The sequence below is a fragment of the Panthera leo genome, chromosome D1 (genome assembly GCF_018350215.1).
Source record: "Panthera leo isolate Ple1 chromosome D1, P.leo_Ple1_pat1.1, whole genome shotgun sequence".
In the NCBI taxonomy this organism is placed as follows: Eukaryota; Metazoa; Chordata; class Mammalia; order Carnivora; family Felidae; genus Panthera; species Panthera leo.
In genome coordinates, this window is record NC_056688.1 from 14,727,267 (window position 1) to 14,747,178 (window position 19,912).

Below are 19,912 nucleotides of genomic sequence, written 5' to 3' on the forward strand. Positions count from 1 at the left end.
GAAATAATACGGGCATTGGCCAGGCCAATCATCTTCAGGATAGCTAATGGTCTTCCTCGCTTCCAGACATTAATTTGGGGTAACACAACGAGAATTTCTCTCGGTACTCAACCTCTGGGGAGAAGGCAAGTGGCACCAACAGAGAAAATGTCTGTTCCTAGCGAGGGCACCCATCCGAGCTTGCTCTTGGGCTTTTTTTTTTGCAGATGCAAAAGGCAGAGCTTTTTTCTGTGGCTGGGTCCACCACACAAGAGCTGGAGGAAAGACTCTGCACCAAGAACCGGGAATTCAAAGAATACGGGTCAAGATCTCAATTCGCATGTGGCATTAGGGGTCACCCGGGGGGAAGACAGCTGTTAGCAAGCGAGGGTGAGGACCACCATGGGGTCTAAGAGAAGACAGTACATACCCAGATGTCCACTTTGGGACCATCATATTCCTTTCCTTCAAAGAGTTCGGGCGCGGCATAGGGAGGGCTTCCACACCAGGTCTTCAGCAGCTGCCCGGGAGTGAACAGGTTACTGAAGCCGAAATCTGCAAAGACAAATAGCTCATGTTATCTCAGCCCTGAACATACCAGCTTCTAGTCACTGAATAAAGGCTCTGGATCATGAAATTTGAGAATCAAATGTGAAAAGAGGATCCTGAGAGGGGCGCCTGCGTGGCTCAGTCTGTTAAGCGTCTGACTCCAGCTCAGGTCATGATCTCACGGCGCGTGGGTTCGAGCCCCACGTCGGGGTCTGTGCTGACAGCTCGGAGCCTGGAACCTGCTTCGGATTCCGTGTCTCCCTCTCTCTCTGCCCCTCCTCTGCTCATGCTCTCTCTCTCTCTTTCTCAAAATAAACACACATTAAATTAAAAAAAAAATTTTTTTTAAAGAAAAGAGGACTCTTAGAAATTACACAACCACGTGTTAACTAACTTGGATTTAAATTAAAAAATAATAAAATAGAAAAGAAATTATACAACCAGTCACTTGAACTTAAAACGAATCACAGTGAAAGGGAGATACGGATGAGCTGGAACGCGAAAGATATCTGGCTGACTACAAGTAAACATGATGGGTTTATGTCAGCAAAACCAACACTGTTCCTTTCATAACCCATGCTGAGTGAAGCAAGCACACCTGTTCCTTTAAGAACAAAAACAATACTGGGTAGCGACTGGTGTTAAGACTGCATCAGAACCCGTAACTACACGTAAGCCCACTCACCCGGACCCAGAATTTTCATGTTATTTTTACTTCTTAGGACAAACACATTTATGACCACTAGAGACATACTGACTTGAAAACTTAGACAAAGTGACGTCATTATCATTAAGGTGGCTTATTCAAAAGAAAGAGTAGGCAACTTATTTACAAACTGAAACAGGAATGCTTACAATTCAACTCCAAGCCCTTTTGTGCTTCAACTGCCCCCTGCTTTTCTTCCCGTCCCACTGTTTTAAGAGAGAGCAGATGAGAGAGATGGGGGGCGGAGGAGGACTGGAGAAAATGGGCAAGGATGGCAGGCCAAAGGATAGACAGCCATTGAGTCCAGACACCTTCTTGTGTGCGCGTGTTTAGGTAGCAAGTTGTATGGAGCCCAGCCTAGAACACTGCCCGCCCAGGGCCAGCCACACTCCCTACGGTCACAGCACCTGAAAATGCGGAGCACCCCCTGCTCTCCCCTCCCTGGTTTCACTTCCCTTGACAACTCTGTCTCCATTTGCTATCTGCTTTGCTCCTTTCTTCCTCCCACCTGGGCAGGTGTTTTCTTACAAGGCATGCACTGATTTTTGTCTCTTATTCCTTGCTCTAAGGTCGACTCTTCTGGTCTCACAGCTTCTGTTATCATTTGTTTGGTAATAATGCTCCAAATTTACCTCTCTGGTCCTGGTACCCACTCTCAAGGTCCTGACATGAGCTTCTAATACTTATCTGGGAAGAAACAGCTCAAACTGGCCATTTTCTGAAATCGAATCTGTTCTTCCAGTGATGTTCCCATTAGTGTTTGTTAACGGCATTACCAGCCCAGCTACAAAGAGCACTGGAGTCCCCATTCTCCCTCTCATTTCCCATTTCCAACTGGTAATAAAGTGTGGCCTGAATCCATTTTCTTGTATTTCCATTCCTAGCACCTTAGTTCATATCCCTATTCTGACAGAGACTCATGCACAGCTTACCACCTCTATTTCATTTCCCTCTAGGCCACCCATTCATAGCACAGTGGTGGTCACCCAGATCACTCCTCACTCGACAACACTGGAGGTTCCCATCCGCTCACAGAATAGTCTATCCCTCTTAGCATTGTCCCCAGCCCCACCCACCCTTCCAACTTCTCCTGGCCATTCTAGCATTGCTAGACGACTCACATCCTGTGTCTACGTGCCTTCCTTTGGCTATTTCCTCTCTGTGCCATGACTTTTCCTTTCTTTTCCACATTCGAAATATCACTTATTTCCAAGGCCCAGTCAGATATTACTTCCTGTATGAAGCCTTAACTGATTTCCCCCACAAAAGACAAGGTCAATGGCTTCCTCCTCTGTGCTTCCATAGCCCTTGAGTTGTGCCTCCACATCCCAATTACTCTGCTTATATTATACTTAGTTGCATTATGTGTTTACGCCCTCTGCCAGTGCGTGGATGGGAGGGATACAGCTTTACTTAACCATTTCCACACAGTGCTTTCCTACATAGCAGGGACTCGAGAAAGGGTCACTGAATGAACTGGCAGTAAAATCACTAGGCCAATCCTCCCGTCACTTTCTGGCTCCCGGAGCCTTCTCATCCTTACAATGGCAGCTGGCCAGCCACTAGAGCCTCTACCTCCTGGGCATCCTGTCTACAGTTCTAAAATTAACTTAATGATCACTAGGGGCTTCAGTAGAAACATTTACAACTTCTGGTATAAGAAATCCAATATTCTCATTCATCAATGGAAAATAAATGCCTCTACTGCCAAGCATTCCTGGATCTCCTATAAGAAATACCTTCTACCTACTCTGTACTCTCCTATTACTTTGTATTTCTGCCTTATTTGGGTTATTGTCATATATATAGACCCTATTCTTCTAGCTCCTGAAAAACACCCTCTCTTTCTAGTTCCTTTCAAAAACTTATTCATCTCAGACTCTCTCAAATTACCTCATATAACAGTGTTTAAACACAATAGGTACTTAAGAAATGTGGACTATGAACGCAACTGCATTTAAAGCTCTACCAACTAAACTACAACTTCTGACACCCAAGAAGTTTTAATTTACTCGTTAAAGCCTACATGTGCTAAACTCTATTAAGATTTTTTTTTTTTTTTGCAAGCATGAGGATACGTTGTTAAAAATCCTAACAAATGAGATTCAGCAAACAGGTGTCTTTGGGAATCATCTAGGAAAAGGACCCTCCATTGCTCTTGTTGTCAACTGGCTTCCATACACCTTCATCGGGTCCTTTTCCATGACTGGCCTTCCTCTGTACCATGTGGAAGAACGATGCAGATGGAGTCTGTTATAACCGGTGTGCTCTCATGTTGGTCTGACTGGTCAGCAAAGTCCAGAAGACAGAATCATGGAGTATTTTGTATTTTGAATGCAAAATGCAATACGCCAAGCAATTAATTAAAAGTAGTAGGTTTAAATTTTTCCTAAAAAGCAGCTCAAAACATAGGACATTTCACATTATGAACCATGAACGCTCTATCTAAAATTAATAACATTTTTACCCATTTACACTGCCGGGGAGGGGAAAGCACAAACTTCACGGCATGAGCTTGTTAATTCTATCAAACTGGAAATCTTTACAAAGGAAACACTCTCAAAGGGAACCATCTTCAACAATGGCTTCAGCCATGATTGTCAGGAGGCACTGACGGGAAAAGCGAGCAGGCAAGAACCAGCGACCTGATCGGGGCCTGACAGCCACGGGGATCCACACCTGGGGAAGCACCTGCTTCGACGGCATGTTACTACCAGATGGCTGGCTGCGACAACTGGACCCAATGACCGACAGCAAGACTTCAGTACGATGCAACAATGAACCCCCCCATCTGCTTGCCCTCACCTCCTATTCCACACCAGGCAAAAATCCTCTCGTCCCGCAAACCTGTCAAGGGGTCTCCTGTAACCATTCTACGTACTGTTCCCACTCCTAACTGCACATTTAAGCAAAATCTACCTCTCCGTGCCTGCTGGGACACGTTCTTTCTTCCCACTAAAGCCAGAGTCCTCTAGTGAATGATCCCGAGGTATCCCAATTCATTCTTTAATGTACCGAACCTAACCGAGTGTGACCCACCCTCCCTCTTCAATACACACATGACTATAAATTCACAGCTTCGCTGAACACACACCGCTGTCTGATCTTCCCCACAAGTACTTCACAGGCATCTTCAATACTGCTGTGCAGCTGGGAAGTTACAGTTCTGGCTAGTTCATTGTCCATTTCGGCTACAACAGATTTTCTGAAAATTTCAGTTAGTGATCTGGGAGAAGCCGCGAGGCATTAACATACTAAATCTGGAACTTACTGTGGAAGTTTAGTTCCTTCTAACCTATACTCCAGGGACTGAAGAACTGGAAGGGAAAGAACCTCCTCCTTATTCTCTCAGCTGCTTACCTCTGGGGGCATTTTGCTACACATTTTAAGAAGACCGGAGGGGAAAAATAAAAGCAGTTAAAACTCAAACCAGTGTATTTCGGGTGCTGCTGGGGGTTTTGGGAAGTAACTCCCCGCTGCTGGGCTGTGCAGGCCGCATGGGGCAGGTGGGGACACACGTGGCCTGTTTCCACTCAGATTTTTGTTCCACAGCCTTACTGACATAAACTTCATATCCCATAAAATGTGCCCATTTAAAGTGTACTGTTCAGTGGCTTCGAGTATATTCATGGAGTTGTAAAACCCCTACCTCAATCTTAGAACATCTGCACCATGCTAAAGAGAAACCCAACACCCAGCAGCGGTCACTGCCCACTTCCCCCCAGCTCTCCCACCAATGACTCCAGCCCCAGGCCATCACTAACCAGCTTTCTGTCCCTCTCAATTTGCCTATTCTGAACATTTCCAATAAAAGGAACCACACAATACGCAGACTTCGTGTCTGGCTTCTTTTCGTCAGCATAACGTTTTCAAGGTTCCTCCATGTTGTAGCATCTATCAATCAGTACTCTGGTCCTTTCTTTATCACTGAACAATATTCCATATACGGTTACACCACATTTTATGTCTCCACTCATCAGATGATGTACATTTAGGTTATTTCCACTTTTCAGTATTATGAATAATGCTGCTATGAGCCTTCCTGAACGTTTTTTGCGAATGTATGTTTTTGGGGCGCCCGGGTGGCTCACCGGTCAAGTGTCCGACTCTTGATTTCAGCTCGGGTCATGACCTCTGGATTCGTGAGATGGAGCCCTAAACTGGCTCTGTGCAGACAGCGTGGAGCCTGCTTGGGATTCTCTCTCTTGTGCCCCTCCCCTGCTCTCACTCTCTCCTTTGCAACATAAATAAAATAAACTTCATACATATAAAAGAAGAATGTATATTTTCATTTCTCTTGGGTATATATCTAGAAACAGAATCACTGGTATGCTTTTTAAACTTTTGAGGAATTGACCAAACTTTTGTCCAAAGTGGCCTCCACACTTCACATTACTACCAGCAATGTACAAGGGCCCCAGTTTCTCCATATCCTTGCCAACACTTATTACTGTCTTTTTTTTTTTTTTTTTTAATTACAGCCATTCTACTGAGGTATGTGGTATTCTCACTATGATTTTGGTTTGCATCTCCCTGATGGCTAATAATGTTGAACACTGTTTCACATGCTTTTGACCATCAGTATACCTTCTTTGGACAAATGTCCATCCAAGTCCTCTGCCCATTTTTAAATTGGGTTGTCTTTTTATTATTGAGTTGTAAGAGTTAATCATATTCTCTGGATGTAAGTCCATTGATACGATTTGCAAGAATTTTCTCCCACTTTCTTGATGATGTCCTTTGATGCATACAAGTTTTTAATTTTGATGAAGTTCAATTTACTGAGATTTTCTAAGGTCACTTAAAGCCTTTGGTGTCACATCTAAGAAATCACTACCTAACTCAAGGTCGCAAAGATTCATCGCTGTGTTTTCTTCTAGAAATAGTTATTTTTAGTAATGCAACAAGCAGCCATGAATCTACCACACAATAAAAAATTTTTATCTTGATCATTACTTACATCCAATCACACGCACCACCCATTCCATCCCCTTGTCCTCTCCCAACCACTGATTTTCATCCTATCTGTACATCAGAATCACCAATGCACTTTTAGAAATGTAGAGTGATCCACAAACCTTACCTCAGCCCTACTCAATCTCCTGGAAATAATTTAGACATCTGAATGTAAGCAAACGAACAAAACAAAATTCTTTCTGAAGAAGTTTGAGGACCACTCTTACTGGCAATGAGAAGTCACTGTAACTTTTAGAGCAGACAGGTGATGCAGTAAAATTAACCCAAAAGCAAGACTAGATTAGATGTGAGGTGAAGAGGAAGGCCTATGATGAAGCAGAAGTAATGGAAATGAGAAAGACAGTTCAAAGACTACTTTGAGAAAAGACCGGACCGGACTTGAGGGCAGACTCTGGACAAACACATGTGACAAGAAGGAGGAGAAAGTAGAGAGGAGGACCACGCACATCTGGGTGGGTAAGACCTCATCAGTAGTAGTTGGTTTGGGAAGGAAAAAAAAATTTTTTTGTTATGCCTGGAATTAAAGGAGGTGAGAAGAAATTCAAGTTGAGATGTTCTGAGGAACCGAGCCATAGGATTGAATGAATAAGAATCTTTTGATAGAGTAAGTGAAGTAAAAGGGATGGCTGGGAATTAAGGCTTAGAACACACCCCTAAGTACTTCCTACACTATAGGTGCAGGAAGAGAGAGAATGTGGCAAAAACCAGAAAAACATCATTACAAGGAAGCTGAGACAGGAGCAAAGCCTTTCAAAGAAGGAAAAGGGGGGCCTGCAGCAGTCATACAACGTCATCCCAGTAGTCTGCAACCTGTGCCTGGGGGAAAAGTATGGGCACATAATTACTCTTGATCAGAAATGGGATCAGTTCCCCTCGGGATTTCTATTTGTTAAGTTTGTCTCAATCAAATGCTAAGTCATAGAACTGGGCTACGGACACAATGCAGATTCATTGTGAATCACCAGATGTTACATGGTGAGCAAAATAAGGCATTTCTTACCAAGTTTGATCACAACCAATAAATAATCACTCTGAACTACTAGGAAATTCATTCAGGGTACTTGGAAATGAGCCACCCGGCCACGCAGCTGGGCGGTGCGAACCCTGGAGGGAGCCGGGCACCTGGGGAGACCTAGAACCAGACTGGCCCGGTCTCTGTCACAGCGGCACCCTTCCCATCCCTGCAGCACTCTCAGTTACACAGAATAAAGTCAGGAGACATTCTGTAAAGGACACTCCGTCAAGTGCTGTGTGATATACTACCACGTATCCATTACCTCATTAAGATGAGCATAAGTTTTATGTCTGGGTAAGTGAGGTTTGTTAAGCAACATGCCCAAATTTAAAGTTCAAAAAAAAAAAAAAAATTCCTAAGAACAAGGCAGAGCCAACAATGCCAGTCTACATGCCCTTAAAGACCATACCCCCACTGCATTTTCATCATTTCATGTATGTTTATGTTGAGGTAAATGTACATCCCGTAACTATTCCAAATTCCTTATTTATTATATTCTGTTTTTCATGTTATTCTTGACTATCAACCCTTTGCTCTGTGTATGTAATTCCCAAAGTCACCTAGTGGCTTGAGGCATACAAACTGCATGTTTCATTAACAACAGTGCATTGAGAGGAGCCTGGGTGGTTCAGTCGGTTGAGGGACTTCGGCTCAAGTCATGGTTCCATGGTTCGTGGGTTCGAGCCCTGCATGGGGCTGTGCTGAACGCTTGCTCAGAGCCTGCAGCCTGCTTCAGATTCTGTGCCTCTTTCTCTCTCTGCCCCTCCTCCACTCATGCTCTGTCTCACTCCATCTCTCAAAAATAAATAAATGTAAAAAAAAAAAATTTAAAAACAGTACATTGAAAAGAATGGTAGGCACTATATATGATTGAGATATAGGTCGAATTTTTCTTTTTTTTTTCTTTTTTTAAGTTTATTTATTTATTTTAAGAGAGCTAAAGAGAGTGCATGAGAGAGAATCCCCAGCAGGCTCTGCCCTGTGAGAGCAGAGCCTGATGCGGAGCTCAAACCCATAAACCGTGAGATCATGATCTGAGCTGAAATCAGGAGTTGGATGCTTAACCAACTGAGCCACCCCGGCGCCCCGAGACTGAATTTTTCAATAAATGGCATAAGAACAACTGATTTTCCATATGTAAAAAAAAAAAAAAAAATTAAATAGGACCCCTTCCTCACACTATATCCTTAAGTCACTTCCCAGTGGATCACAGACTCAATGCAAAAGGTAAAACTACAAGAGTTTTACGAAATAATAAAAGTGAAGATCTTTAAAGCTTCGAGGGATGGAAAGATTTCTTTCTTTTTTTTTTTTTTTTTAAATTTTTTTTTTTTTTAACGTTTATTTATTTTTGAGACAGAGAGAGACAGAGCATGAACGGGGGAGGGGCAGAGAGAGAGGGAGGCACAGAATCGGAAGCAGGCTCCAGGCTCTGAGCCATCAGCCCAGAGCCCGACGCGGGGCTCGAACTCGCGGACCGCGAGATCGTGACCTGAGCTGAAGCCGGACACTTAACCAACTGAGCCACCCAGGCGCCCCTGGAAAGATTTCTTAAACAAGAAACAAAAAGCACTAATCACAAAGGAAAAAATGGCAAATTTGGTTACATTAAAATTACACTAAAATGTCAACTCACTGAAAGACATTTTAAAAAGAGTAAAATGAGATACCACAAAATGAAAGAAAATATTTGTAACACATACAACAAAGACTCATATACTTACTATTGAAACAAAAACTCCTGTAACTCAGTAACAATGAAAACCCACTAGAAAAACAGGCAAAAGACTTGTTGAAGCAGACACATGACAAAAGAAAGGCCAAAAGACATGGAAAAGAGTCTAGTCTCATTACTGGAGAGAAAAATTAAAAAACTAAAACCACATGAGATTACACACTCACTTACATACTCAGCAGACTGCAAAACTTACGATGTGTAGTAACACCCAGGAGTGATGAGGACACACAGGAGTGGAAGCACACGTGGACACGCGACACCAGCTGGCATCACAAGCAAAAGCTGGAGAAGGACACACTGTATGACCCAGCAACATTACTCTTCGGTTTAGACTCTTAAATGTTTAAGAATGCACATGAACGTTTAAGAGTGCACAAGGAAAAATGCTTAAGAATGTCCAAACTGAAAACAATCCAAATATGCATCACAAGATACGATGAAAACATGACTTCTGGTGTATTCGTATCATGGTACACTATAAAGAAATACAAGTGAATAAATCTCAGCTATACAAGCGCAGATAAATCTCACAAACATTGTGTCGAGTGAAGTAAGACACAAAGCAATACATTCAGTATGATTCCATTCATACGTAGTTCAAGAACAAGCAAAATGCATGATGAATGAGCCCACTCCACATTATATCCAATAAATATGGCACTTCGTGGAGCAAAACTCCTGAGGGATGCATTACACAGGTGGTAAAACACAAAAATTGACACAGTGATTACCTCTTGGAAGCAAGGATGAAGTCGGGATGGGAAGGTACAGTCTAGGCTGATGAAATTATTCATTTTTTGATCCAAGTGGTAATTGCATAGGGCTTTGCTTTTATAGTGGTTCGTTAAAGTATATATATGGTTAATTGACATTTCTGTCTATATGTGTAGTATTCCATAATGAAAAGGAAAATGGAGAAAAGAATAGGATCCTTTTTCTTCCCCACTTCTATTTCTTGCCATGCAGGACAATTTCACTGGGATCTAAGCTCCACCGTCATCAGGGCTCAGAAGAGCAGAGATCAGGCTGTTTTTCTCACCACTGATTTCTTACACCACCTAGAACAGTGCCTGGCAGAAGACAAGGCACTCAAGAAATATTTTACAAATGGTTCACTGATCAACCAAGGACAGAGAGGGAGGGAGAAAAAGAGGCAAATAGAGATAAGCATCAAAAGGGACATAAATGCGTGAGGACTCCAAGCAGCTCTTTGTGAACAGGTAAGAAGACAGGACCTGGGAGCTACTTGTTAAAACAGAGATTGCGCTGATGTTTTTCTTGAAGACAACCATAATCCTACAAACTATGAAGAATTTACATACAACCATAAAGTTTACAGTGTACTCAAATACAATTTAAAAGGAGTAAATATTTGAAGGATCTATATAATCCCTTCAGAACTGTGAGCAATAAATTTGTTATTTATATGCTAACCAGGCTGTGGTATTTTGTTACTGCAGCCAGAATGGACTAAGACACATTTCTTATAACTTAAAAAATCATTTTTTCTATAATGCTACCTTTCCCCCTAATTTAACAAGAGTTACTAACAAAGAACAACACCAGTAAGGAGATTTAGATCTCCCTTCCTTTCCTTCAATATGTCCAACCGAAGGTAAATAGACTTGATATACTAGCAAGTCAAAAAAACGTGGATGGCCAGAAGAGGAGGGAAAAAAGAAAAAACAAAACAAAACAGTTGAAACAAACAGACAAAACTGGACAACTGAGAGTTGACATAATTTTGACAAATCTTTCAGATAATTAATCTTCACTCTCCCCTAAGTGTGGAATGTATTTTATTTTCTGATTATAACCTTTAATTATTCAAATCCCATAGGTAACAAGCCAGAGAATGGACACAGCCTATTTCTTTAAAATCACAGTCACTTTGTATTCAATAACTATCTTTTTTCTTTGCTTTCTAGAACTACATCATCCTAGAGAATATACCAGAGTACCCAGTCTCCTCAGCTCACGTCAACCGTGGACCATCCTAGTTAGGGGGCACAAGTAAAATCAGCTACACTATCATAAGCTAAAGTGTAGTTCACAAGGCTCAGGAAGAAGAATGCTGTTAGACCAGACACTGGTGCAGGATACAGGAAAAACTGAAGAGAGGCAACTTCAATATAAGTAAAATACAAGAATAGCAACAACAAAATAACAGAAACTGATGGCAAAAAAGGGAATAGAGTCAACGTATATTCAAAAAATTAACTATAGATTCTTTGTCGTTTTGAACCGAAGCCCTAGAAAGAATTTCTGTGCTCAGTATTTTTTAAGTGCAGGCGAAACACTGTCCAAGGCAGATCACAAAACAAGTCACAAAAAACTGAAGAAGACTGAAGTCCTATCAAACATCTTTTCCCGTCACAACGCTACGAAAGAAGAAATCAATTATAAGAAAAGCATGCTACTGAGCAACCAAGGGGCCGACAAAGAGATCAAAGGGGAAATAAGATAATACCTGGAGACAAACGGAAGTGGAAACACATGGGATCAAAATCTTTGGGATGCAGCAAAAGCACTTCTGAAAGGAAATTTTATAGCAACACAGGTCTCACTCAAGAATCGAGAAGAATCTCAAGTAAACGATCTAACTTCACACCTACAAGAACCAGGCAAAGAAGAATGAAGCCCAAATTTAGTACAAGGAAAGAAATAACAAAGATCACAGCAGACATATATGAAATGGAGACAAAAATATAATTGATGAACCTTTAGACGGACTAATCAAGAAAAAGAGAGGGCTCAAATAAATAATATCAGAAATGAAAGAGAAGTAACAACCGACACCACAAATATATAAAGGATTATAAAAGACTACTATGAAAAACTACCTGCCGAACAGATCAGACAATGTATAATGAATGAATACATTACTAGTAACATAGAATCTTCTAAGAATGAGTCAGGAAGAAATGAAAAATGCGAACAGATCAACTACTAGTAATTAAACTGAATCAGTAATCAAAAATTCCCCACAAACAAAAGTCTAGGACCACATGGCTTCACAGATGAATTCTACAAAACATTTAAAGAAAAGTTAATACCTATTATTACCAATTAATACCAAACTATTCCATAAAATAGCAGAGGAAGGAATGCTTCAGAATGTTTTGGAACACTTCAGAGGCCAGCATTACCCTGATACCAAAACCAGACGATGACACCACAAAATAAGAAAACTACATATCAAGGTCCCTGGTGAACACAGAGGCAAAAATCCTCAACAAAATATTAGCAAACTGAATTGAAAAATTCATTAAAAGGATCATTCACTACGATCAAGTGGGATTCATCTTAGGGATGCAAGGATGGTTTACTATATACTCATCAACCAACACGATATACCACATTAACAAAATGCAGGTAAAAAATCATATGGTCATCTTGGGGCACCTGGATGGCTCAGTCGATTAAGCATCCGACTTCGGCTCAGGTCATGATCTCATGGTTCGTGGGTTTGAGCCCCACATTGGGCTCTGTGTTGACAGCTTGGAGCCTGGAGCCTGCTTCAGATTCTGTGTCTCCCTCTCTCTCTGCTCCTCCCCTGCTCGCGCTCTCTCTCTCTCTCTCTCAATAATAAACATTAAAAAAATTTTTTTAATCGTATGATCATCTCAATAGATGCAGAAAAATAATCTGATAAAATTCAACATCGATACATTATAAAAACTCAACAAAGAGGGCACAGAAGGAGCATATCTCAACATAATAAAGTCCATCTATGACAAATCCACAGCTAACTTTGCTTTTTCTCTAAGGTCAGAACAAGACAAGGATGTATGCTCTCACCACTTTTATTCAGCAAAGTACTGAAAAGCTTAGTCACAATCAGACAAGTAAAACTGGCACTATTTGCAGATGACACGATACCGTATATAGAAAACCCTAAAAGACTCCACCAAGAAACTATTTGAATAAATGAATTTAGTAAAGCTGCACTATACAAAATCAATATAGAGAAGTCTACTGTGTTTCTATACACTAATGAGAAAATAGCAGAAAGAGAAATTAAGAAAACAATCCCATATACAATTACATCAAAAAAGAATAAAATACCTAGGAATAAATTTAACCAAGGAGCTGAAATTTGTATACTCTGAAAACTGTAAGACATTAATGAGAGAAATGGAAAAGGACAGAAATAAATGGAGAGATATATCATGCTCATGGATTGAAATAATTAATATTATTAAAATGCCCATACTATCCAAGGCAATCTACAGATTCAGTGCAATCCCTGTAAAAATGCCAACAGTATTTTTTACTGAACTAGAACAAAAATCCTAAGATTTGTATGGAACCACAAAGACCCTGAACAGCCAAAGCAATCTTGAAAAAGAAGGAAAAAGCTAGAGGTGTCATAATCCCAGATATTAAACTATATTACAAAGCTACAGTAATCCAACAATATGGTACTAGTACAAAAATAGACACATAGCTCAATGGGACAGAACAGAGCCCAGAAATAAACCCATACTTATATGGTCAATTAATCTATGACAAAGAAAGCAAGAACACACAATGGGAACTGCTACATACAAAAGAATGAAACTAGACCACTTTTTTACACCATACACAAAAATAAACTCAAAGTGGATTAAAGACCTACATGTGAGACCTGAAACCATAAAACTCCTAAAAGAAAACATAGACACTAACCTCAAGGGCAACAGCCTTTGTAATATTTTCCTGCCGTTAAAAATGGGCAGGGGACCTGAATAGACACTTTCCAAAGAAGAGACAGGTGGATGGCCAACAGACACAGGAAAGGATAATCAACATCACTAATCACCAGGGAAATACAAATCAAAACCACAATGAGGTATCACCTTACACCAGTCAGATACAACAAGTGTTAACCAGGATGTAGACTAAAGGGAATCCTTATGCACTGTTTGTGAGAATGTAAACCAGGAGAGCCAAATCTGGAAAACAGCATGGAGGTTCCTCAAAAAACTAAAAATAGAAATACCATGCAGTCCAGCAATTCCACTTCTGGGTATTTACATAAAGAAAACAAAAACACGAACTCAGAAAGATATATGCACCCCCATGTTTATTGCAGCATTATTTACAATAGCCAAGATATGGAAGCAACGTAAATGTCCATCAAGAGATGAATGAAAGAAAATGTGGTATATAAATACAATGGAGTATTACTCAGCCATAAAAAAGAACAAAACCTTGCCACTTGTGACAACATGGACGGATCTAGAGGGTATTGTGCTAAGTGAAATAAGTCGGCCAGAAAAATACAAATACCCTATGATTTCACTCACATGTGGAATCTAAAAACCAAAACAAACAAATGAACAAACAACAACAATAAAAACAGCAACACACAGGTAAGTGCAGAGAACTGGTAGTTGCCAGAGGGGAAGAGGGCAGAGGGATAGGCGAAATAGGTGAAGAGGATTAAGAGGCACCAATGTCCAAATATAAAATAAGTCAGTCACAGAGATGAAAAGTACACCGTAAGGAATATAGTCAATGATGTTACGACTTTGTATGAATGATCACATGGTAACCACACATATGGCGGTGACCAGTTTGTAACAGTTTCAGAAAATTCTCTGGTACAAAAATGCCCGTAACGATACTTTACGTCCCCGATCGTTTATTGGCAACGGGAAAGCCCCATGATCTGCAGATTCAACATTAAAATGATGACTAGTCTCAAGAGTTACCGAAGAAAACAGCAGCAGAAACTGGTTAAGATGGATACTCACACCCACACAACAGAAGCCATATGGGTGGAGTTGCTCTCTTCATGTGGCCCACGGTCATTTATTTCTCCACTCACAAGTGGCTCCTATCGTAATCTGTTAAGTCTCTTTCCAACCCCCAACACCCTGGTTGGTCAGCATTTGTCTGCAGGCTGAAATGGTATCTCATATCCCTTTCTCTTAATACAGAGCAGCAGACTTTAATCTGAACCATATGTCTGTCTTGTAGAGATGGTTTAAATACCAGAGCTTTACTATCAGTTTTGAGACTTGAAATTCTTTGTTCTAGGCGAGATCAGGGGCCTGAGGCTATACAGGGTGGTGATAGTGTATCCCTAAAAGTAAGCAGATCATCAACGGGGTACGTCTGTGTGGTAAGGGGGAAACAGGAAAGAATGAGTGGCACTAATTTAAAAATCAGGACAACTGCAACAGGAAATTTTCTTATTTGGTCCACCACTTCAGAGCAATACCCTCCACTTCTTTTTTGGCTGACCAAGGAGCAATTCAAAACAGATGTAAACAGATTAGCCTGCAGCCAGTCTGCTAAGGTAACACAGCGAAGCTAAAACTGACAGGCAACCCCTCCAAGCGTAACTTGTGCTTCACTTCCTTGCCGTCGTAAGTAAACTGCTCAGAAGTAGGGGGGAGAGGGACAAAGTAAAATGGGAAAATACTTATTGATCCTCAATAAACACCCTCACCAGAAAACACAAAATTCTTCATGTTGTAACATACGAAAGCTGAGGACTCGTAATCCTAATCCCCCACGTGGAATTACAAAGACCAAGAAGAGAAATTATTTTGGCCCTTGATTAATTTCCCAGTGGACTGAGGGGAGGGGAGGGGTGGAGGAGACAGCTGTCAGGTATTTATTCTCGCTAGAAATGACTCAAAGGACCGAAGATCAACACCACAGTAAGAACACTGTATCAACAACATTTAGACTGTTATATGGACTGTGAAAATGGAACACAGCACAGATAAGGAACTGATCTTGCTTCTCCTATACAATACTACTAGCCTAGAAATCATGTGACCCAAAAGCGTTATTTGGAATTGCGCAAAACAAAAGCCAACTGTGTGAATCTCAGAATTACAGTAGTGAGGAAGGATGAGTTTCGAAGTTCCCAGGAGTCACATTATTAGTTCACTCTTAAAAATGGGTCTTGGGAAGTCCTCAGTGTTTAGCAATCACTCCAACCCCTGGCTGAACTTCCTGACTAGGAGCTAACAGAGAAATGATGCCAAAAACTACTGACTCACAGCCTGAGCATTTTATACACAAGAGAAATTCCTTTAAGGGGGAAAAAAAATCAAGGAATCAGCTTTTTTTGGTGGTGGGAGGGGGATATTTCGTTTAGTTTAAGAGACCAGGGAAGGTCAGAATCAGAGGACGGGAGAGGACAATATTCATGGGATTGAAAACGTATTACAGAAGCAGTACGGTCCCCTTTTGTTGTCGGTGCCACTATTATGTCATATATGGGACTGCTCCGTATGTATCTGCCACTTGATCTGACCGACCTTCTGACCCTCCCCTACTCTTAGCACTATATATTTATATAGCACAACACTATCTCTGTGGAAGATGAAAGTTTAAAAACAAAAAGGCTGGACCAGCATTACACTGGCATTTTCAATGAATGACTTATGAATTTCCCCCCAAAGCTTTAAAACACCTTAGCAGTTAGAATCACTGAACTCGGCTATTTTTAAGTGAGATAATAAACCAATCCTCCCCACTCTGTTATAGATAACACTACCCTAACCCGTCTCATAAAAACAAAAAACAAACAAACAAACAAAACCTCTCCCCAACACAGGATCTTTTCATCAAACTCAGTATTGAGTAGATATATAAAGGGAAAGGCTGTAATAAGATACTTAGTCTCTAAGACCTGCAAACAATATTCACTGGAATTCCTGAATACATTAAATACATACTATACATACATAGTCCTAATTCTAAATTCTATCAGAACAATGAAAGTCCAATCATTCAATCAGGTAAGTTTCCAACACTGACAGGTGAGCATTCTATACAAAATTTTGGTGTGCCTTTTATGGACCATGACGAATCAAAGTCCCCTTAAATACTCAACAGACACTAAAGGTACCAAATGGAAATATAAACAACCTGCCTAAAGGGTAATGTACAAATATGTAACAGGAGTAGGGTACTCCCCAAGTTTCTGAAGAACCACTAATGAGTTCTTGGCACAAGGTGAACAAAATACGTGGCCATTGCCCTCATGGAGCAGTCGGTCCTGCGGGGAGGCACACATGACACAATTACACATCTAACCATATAATTGTAAGCAGAGAACGAGTTTTAGGGGAAAATTCAGGGGCAAGTGGTAAATAATAGACAGAGAAGAGAGGCCTTCCTGAAGAAGAGTCTATCGAGAGTTCACAGAATCTCTCAATTTGATCCCCAAACCCCAATAAGTTACATGTGAACTACAATCTAAAGAAAACTGTAACCTATTTCACTATATAGGTATCCGGTATTTTCCAACTTTTTGACTCACAAACTCCCTTCAAAGGAATATGTTATCTAAAAACATCCCAGGAAAGACATTTAAAAAATAATTTTCTCATTTTTGCATGATTTATGACAAAGAAATAAGTTTAAGCAAGATATTTTATTTTATATTAGTATATTATTAAAATTTGATTTAAAAGTTCATTCTAAGTAATATTTATATTTATAAAAAAAATCAACAAAAGGAAATGGTAACCGACTAAATGGGAGAAAATATTTCAAGTCATATATCTGATAATATATACGATATTTATCTAAAATAGATAAAGAACTCATAGAACTTGAGTAAATCCAACAAAAAAAAACAATAGAGTAAAAAAATGAGAAGATCTCAATAGACATTTTTCCAAGAAGACATACAGACAGCCAACAGATGCTCAACATCACCAATCGTCAGGAAACTGCAAATCAAAACCACAATGAGATTATCACTTCACACTTGTTAGAACGGCTAGTAGCAAAAAGACAAGAAATAACAGGTGTTGGCGAGGATGTGGAGAAAAGGGAACCCCAGTACACTGCTGGGGGGAATGTAAATTGGTGCAGCCACCATGGAAAACAGTACGGAGGTTCCTCAAAAAATTAAAAACAGAGGGGCGCCTGGGTGGCGCAGTCGGTTAAGCATCCGACTTCAGCCAGGTCACGATCTCGCGGTCCGTGAGTTCGAGCCCCGCGTCAGGCTCTGGGCTGATGGCTCGGAGCCTGGAGCCTGTTTCCGATTCTGTGTCTCCCTCTCTCTCTGCCCCTCCCCTGTTCATGCTCTGTCTCTCTCTGTCCCAAAAATAAATAAAAAACGTTGAAAAAAAAAAATTAAAAAAAAAAAAAAAAAAAATTAAAAACAGAAATACTATATGGTCCACAGCTAGTCCACTTCGGGGTATTTACCTGAAAAAAAATGCAAACATTAATTCAAACAGATATACACACCCTTGTGTTCACTGCAGCATTATTTTCAATAGCCAAGGAAATAACCTAACTGTCTTGTCAATGGATGAATAAAGAATGTGTGTGTGTGTGTGTGTGTGTGTGTGTGTGTGTGTGTGTATGGATATGTATGTATGGATATGTATGCAGGGCATGCACACACACACAACGGAATATTACTCAGCCATAACAAAGAATGAAATCTTGCCATTCAAAACAACATAGATGGACCTGGAAAGTATTGTGCTAATTGAAGTAAGTCTCAGACAGAGAAAGACAAATATCTTATGATTTCACTTACATGTGGAATCTTAAAAAAACCAACAACAAGCTCATAGATATAGAGAAGAGACTGGTGGTCACCAGAAGCAGGGGGGAGGGGAGTGGGGTTGCGTGAAATGGGTGACAGGGATCAAAATGTACAAACCTGCAGTTATAAAATAAATCATGAGGATATAATATACAGACAGCATGGTGACTATAGTAATACTGTACTGTATATTTGAAAGTTGCGACAAAGTAGATCTTAAAAGTCCTCATCGCAAGAAAAAAATGATTTTGTAACTATGTAAAGATGGACATTAGCTAGACTTATTGTGGGGATCATTTCACTATATATACAAATACTGAATCATTATGTTGTATACCTGAAACTAATATAATGTTATATGTCAAGCATACCTCTATTTTTTTTAAAAGTCATTATAACAAGAGAAATGTTTCCCATTTTAAAAGTGACTCACTATATTAATTTAAAATTGTTATCTCATACTTAGTTGGGAAGCCACATACATATTGAGATTACAATGTCTGAAACAGCCAAGAACTTTTCATGCCCTGGTATTTGAAATGCTTACATTTTGAACCTACAGAACAAACCTGTCTGAGTCACTTTCATGTTTTGGTTGCAACTGGTAAAATGGGTAAGCAAGTTTAGTACCTCTGTGCAAATAATACATTATGATAGTCTCTGTATATTGGGATAATCTCTATATTGGGATAGTCTCTCTTCCCAATAAAGCAAATTGGATATCGTGTTGTGCATGCGTATGTGTATTTGCGTGTGTGTATCAAATTGTGGTTTTTGAAGTCCTACAAAGACCGTGTGCGCTATAGAGAACAGTGATCAAATGAAGACAATTCCTGCATTTGGTGAAGTTGGTCTCGAAGCACTGCTGAATTACTACTCTTATTTCCATTAACTGAATTTTGACATCCGTGTCCCTTATGCTTTGTATTGTCCAATGGTCCATTACGGAGGTACATTTAATAAAATATGATAAAAAACTGCATCCTAGTCAAAACTACCATGGTAGCCAACGGCTTCACACAAGCAGTAAAGGGACCGACTGAGTGGTAAGTGTGCTCATTCGCTCCCCTCTAGCAGGTAGACCCGCCTGGTTTACCCTCAGAGGCTCTCAAACTATTCCATTGAAGGAGGGTGAGGAGGCCTAAATCATTACTTGATTTACGGACTTCTAATTATCCCCCAAATGATTTGCAAGTGCAAAAGTCTGTGTAAGAGGAATTTGTAGTTGGGGGAAGAAAATCTTTATTCTCAGGTTTCTTGAACTCGTGTATGTTTATATACCCCCAGGGATAACGCTGCAGTGTGCCAAGAGTTACGTGAAACCATAGGCTAAATAAAACACATCTTCCTGGAATACTAATTTTTTCTGTGTTAAATAAAGTTGAATAATTTTAATATTAAAACAAATGTTGTAGGACATTGAGGTGA

At 40.3% G+C, this 19,912-nt stretch overlaps 1 protein-coding gene across 3 annotated transcripts in view; it reads right to left on the minus strand.

The window, feature by feature from the left end:
- SIK3 (SIK family kinase 3) overlaps positions 1-19,912 on the minus strand; it is a 239,568-nt gene that overhangs the window by 48,789 nt on the left and 170,867 nt on the right. For all 3 annotated transcript variants that reach the window (XM_042907377.1, XM_042907379.1, XM_042907376.1), the window contains exon 5: positions 410-534. In XM_042907377.1, the coding sequence (XP_042763311.1) occupies positions 410-534 (125 nt within the window). The remainder of the gene's footprint in view (positions 1-409; positions 535-19,912) is intronic.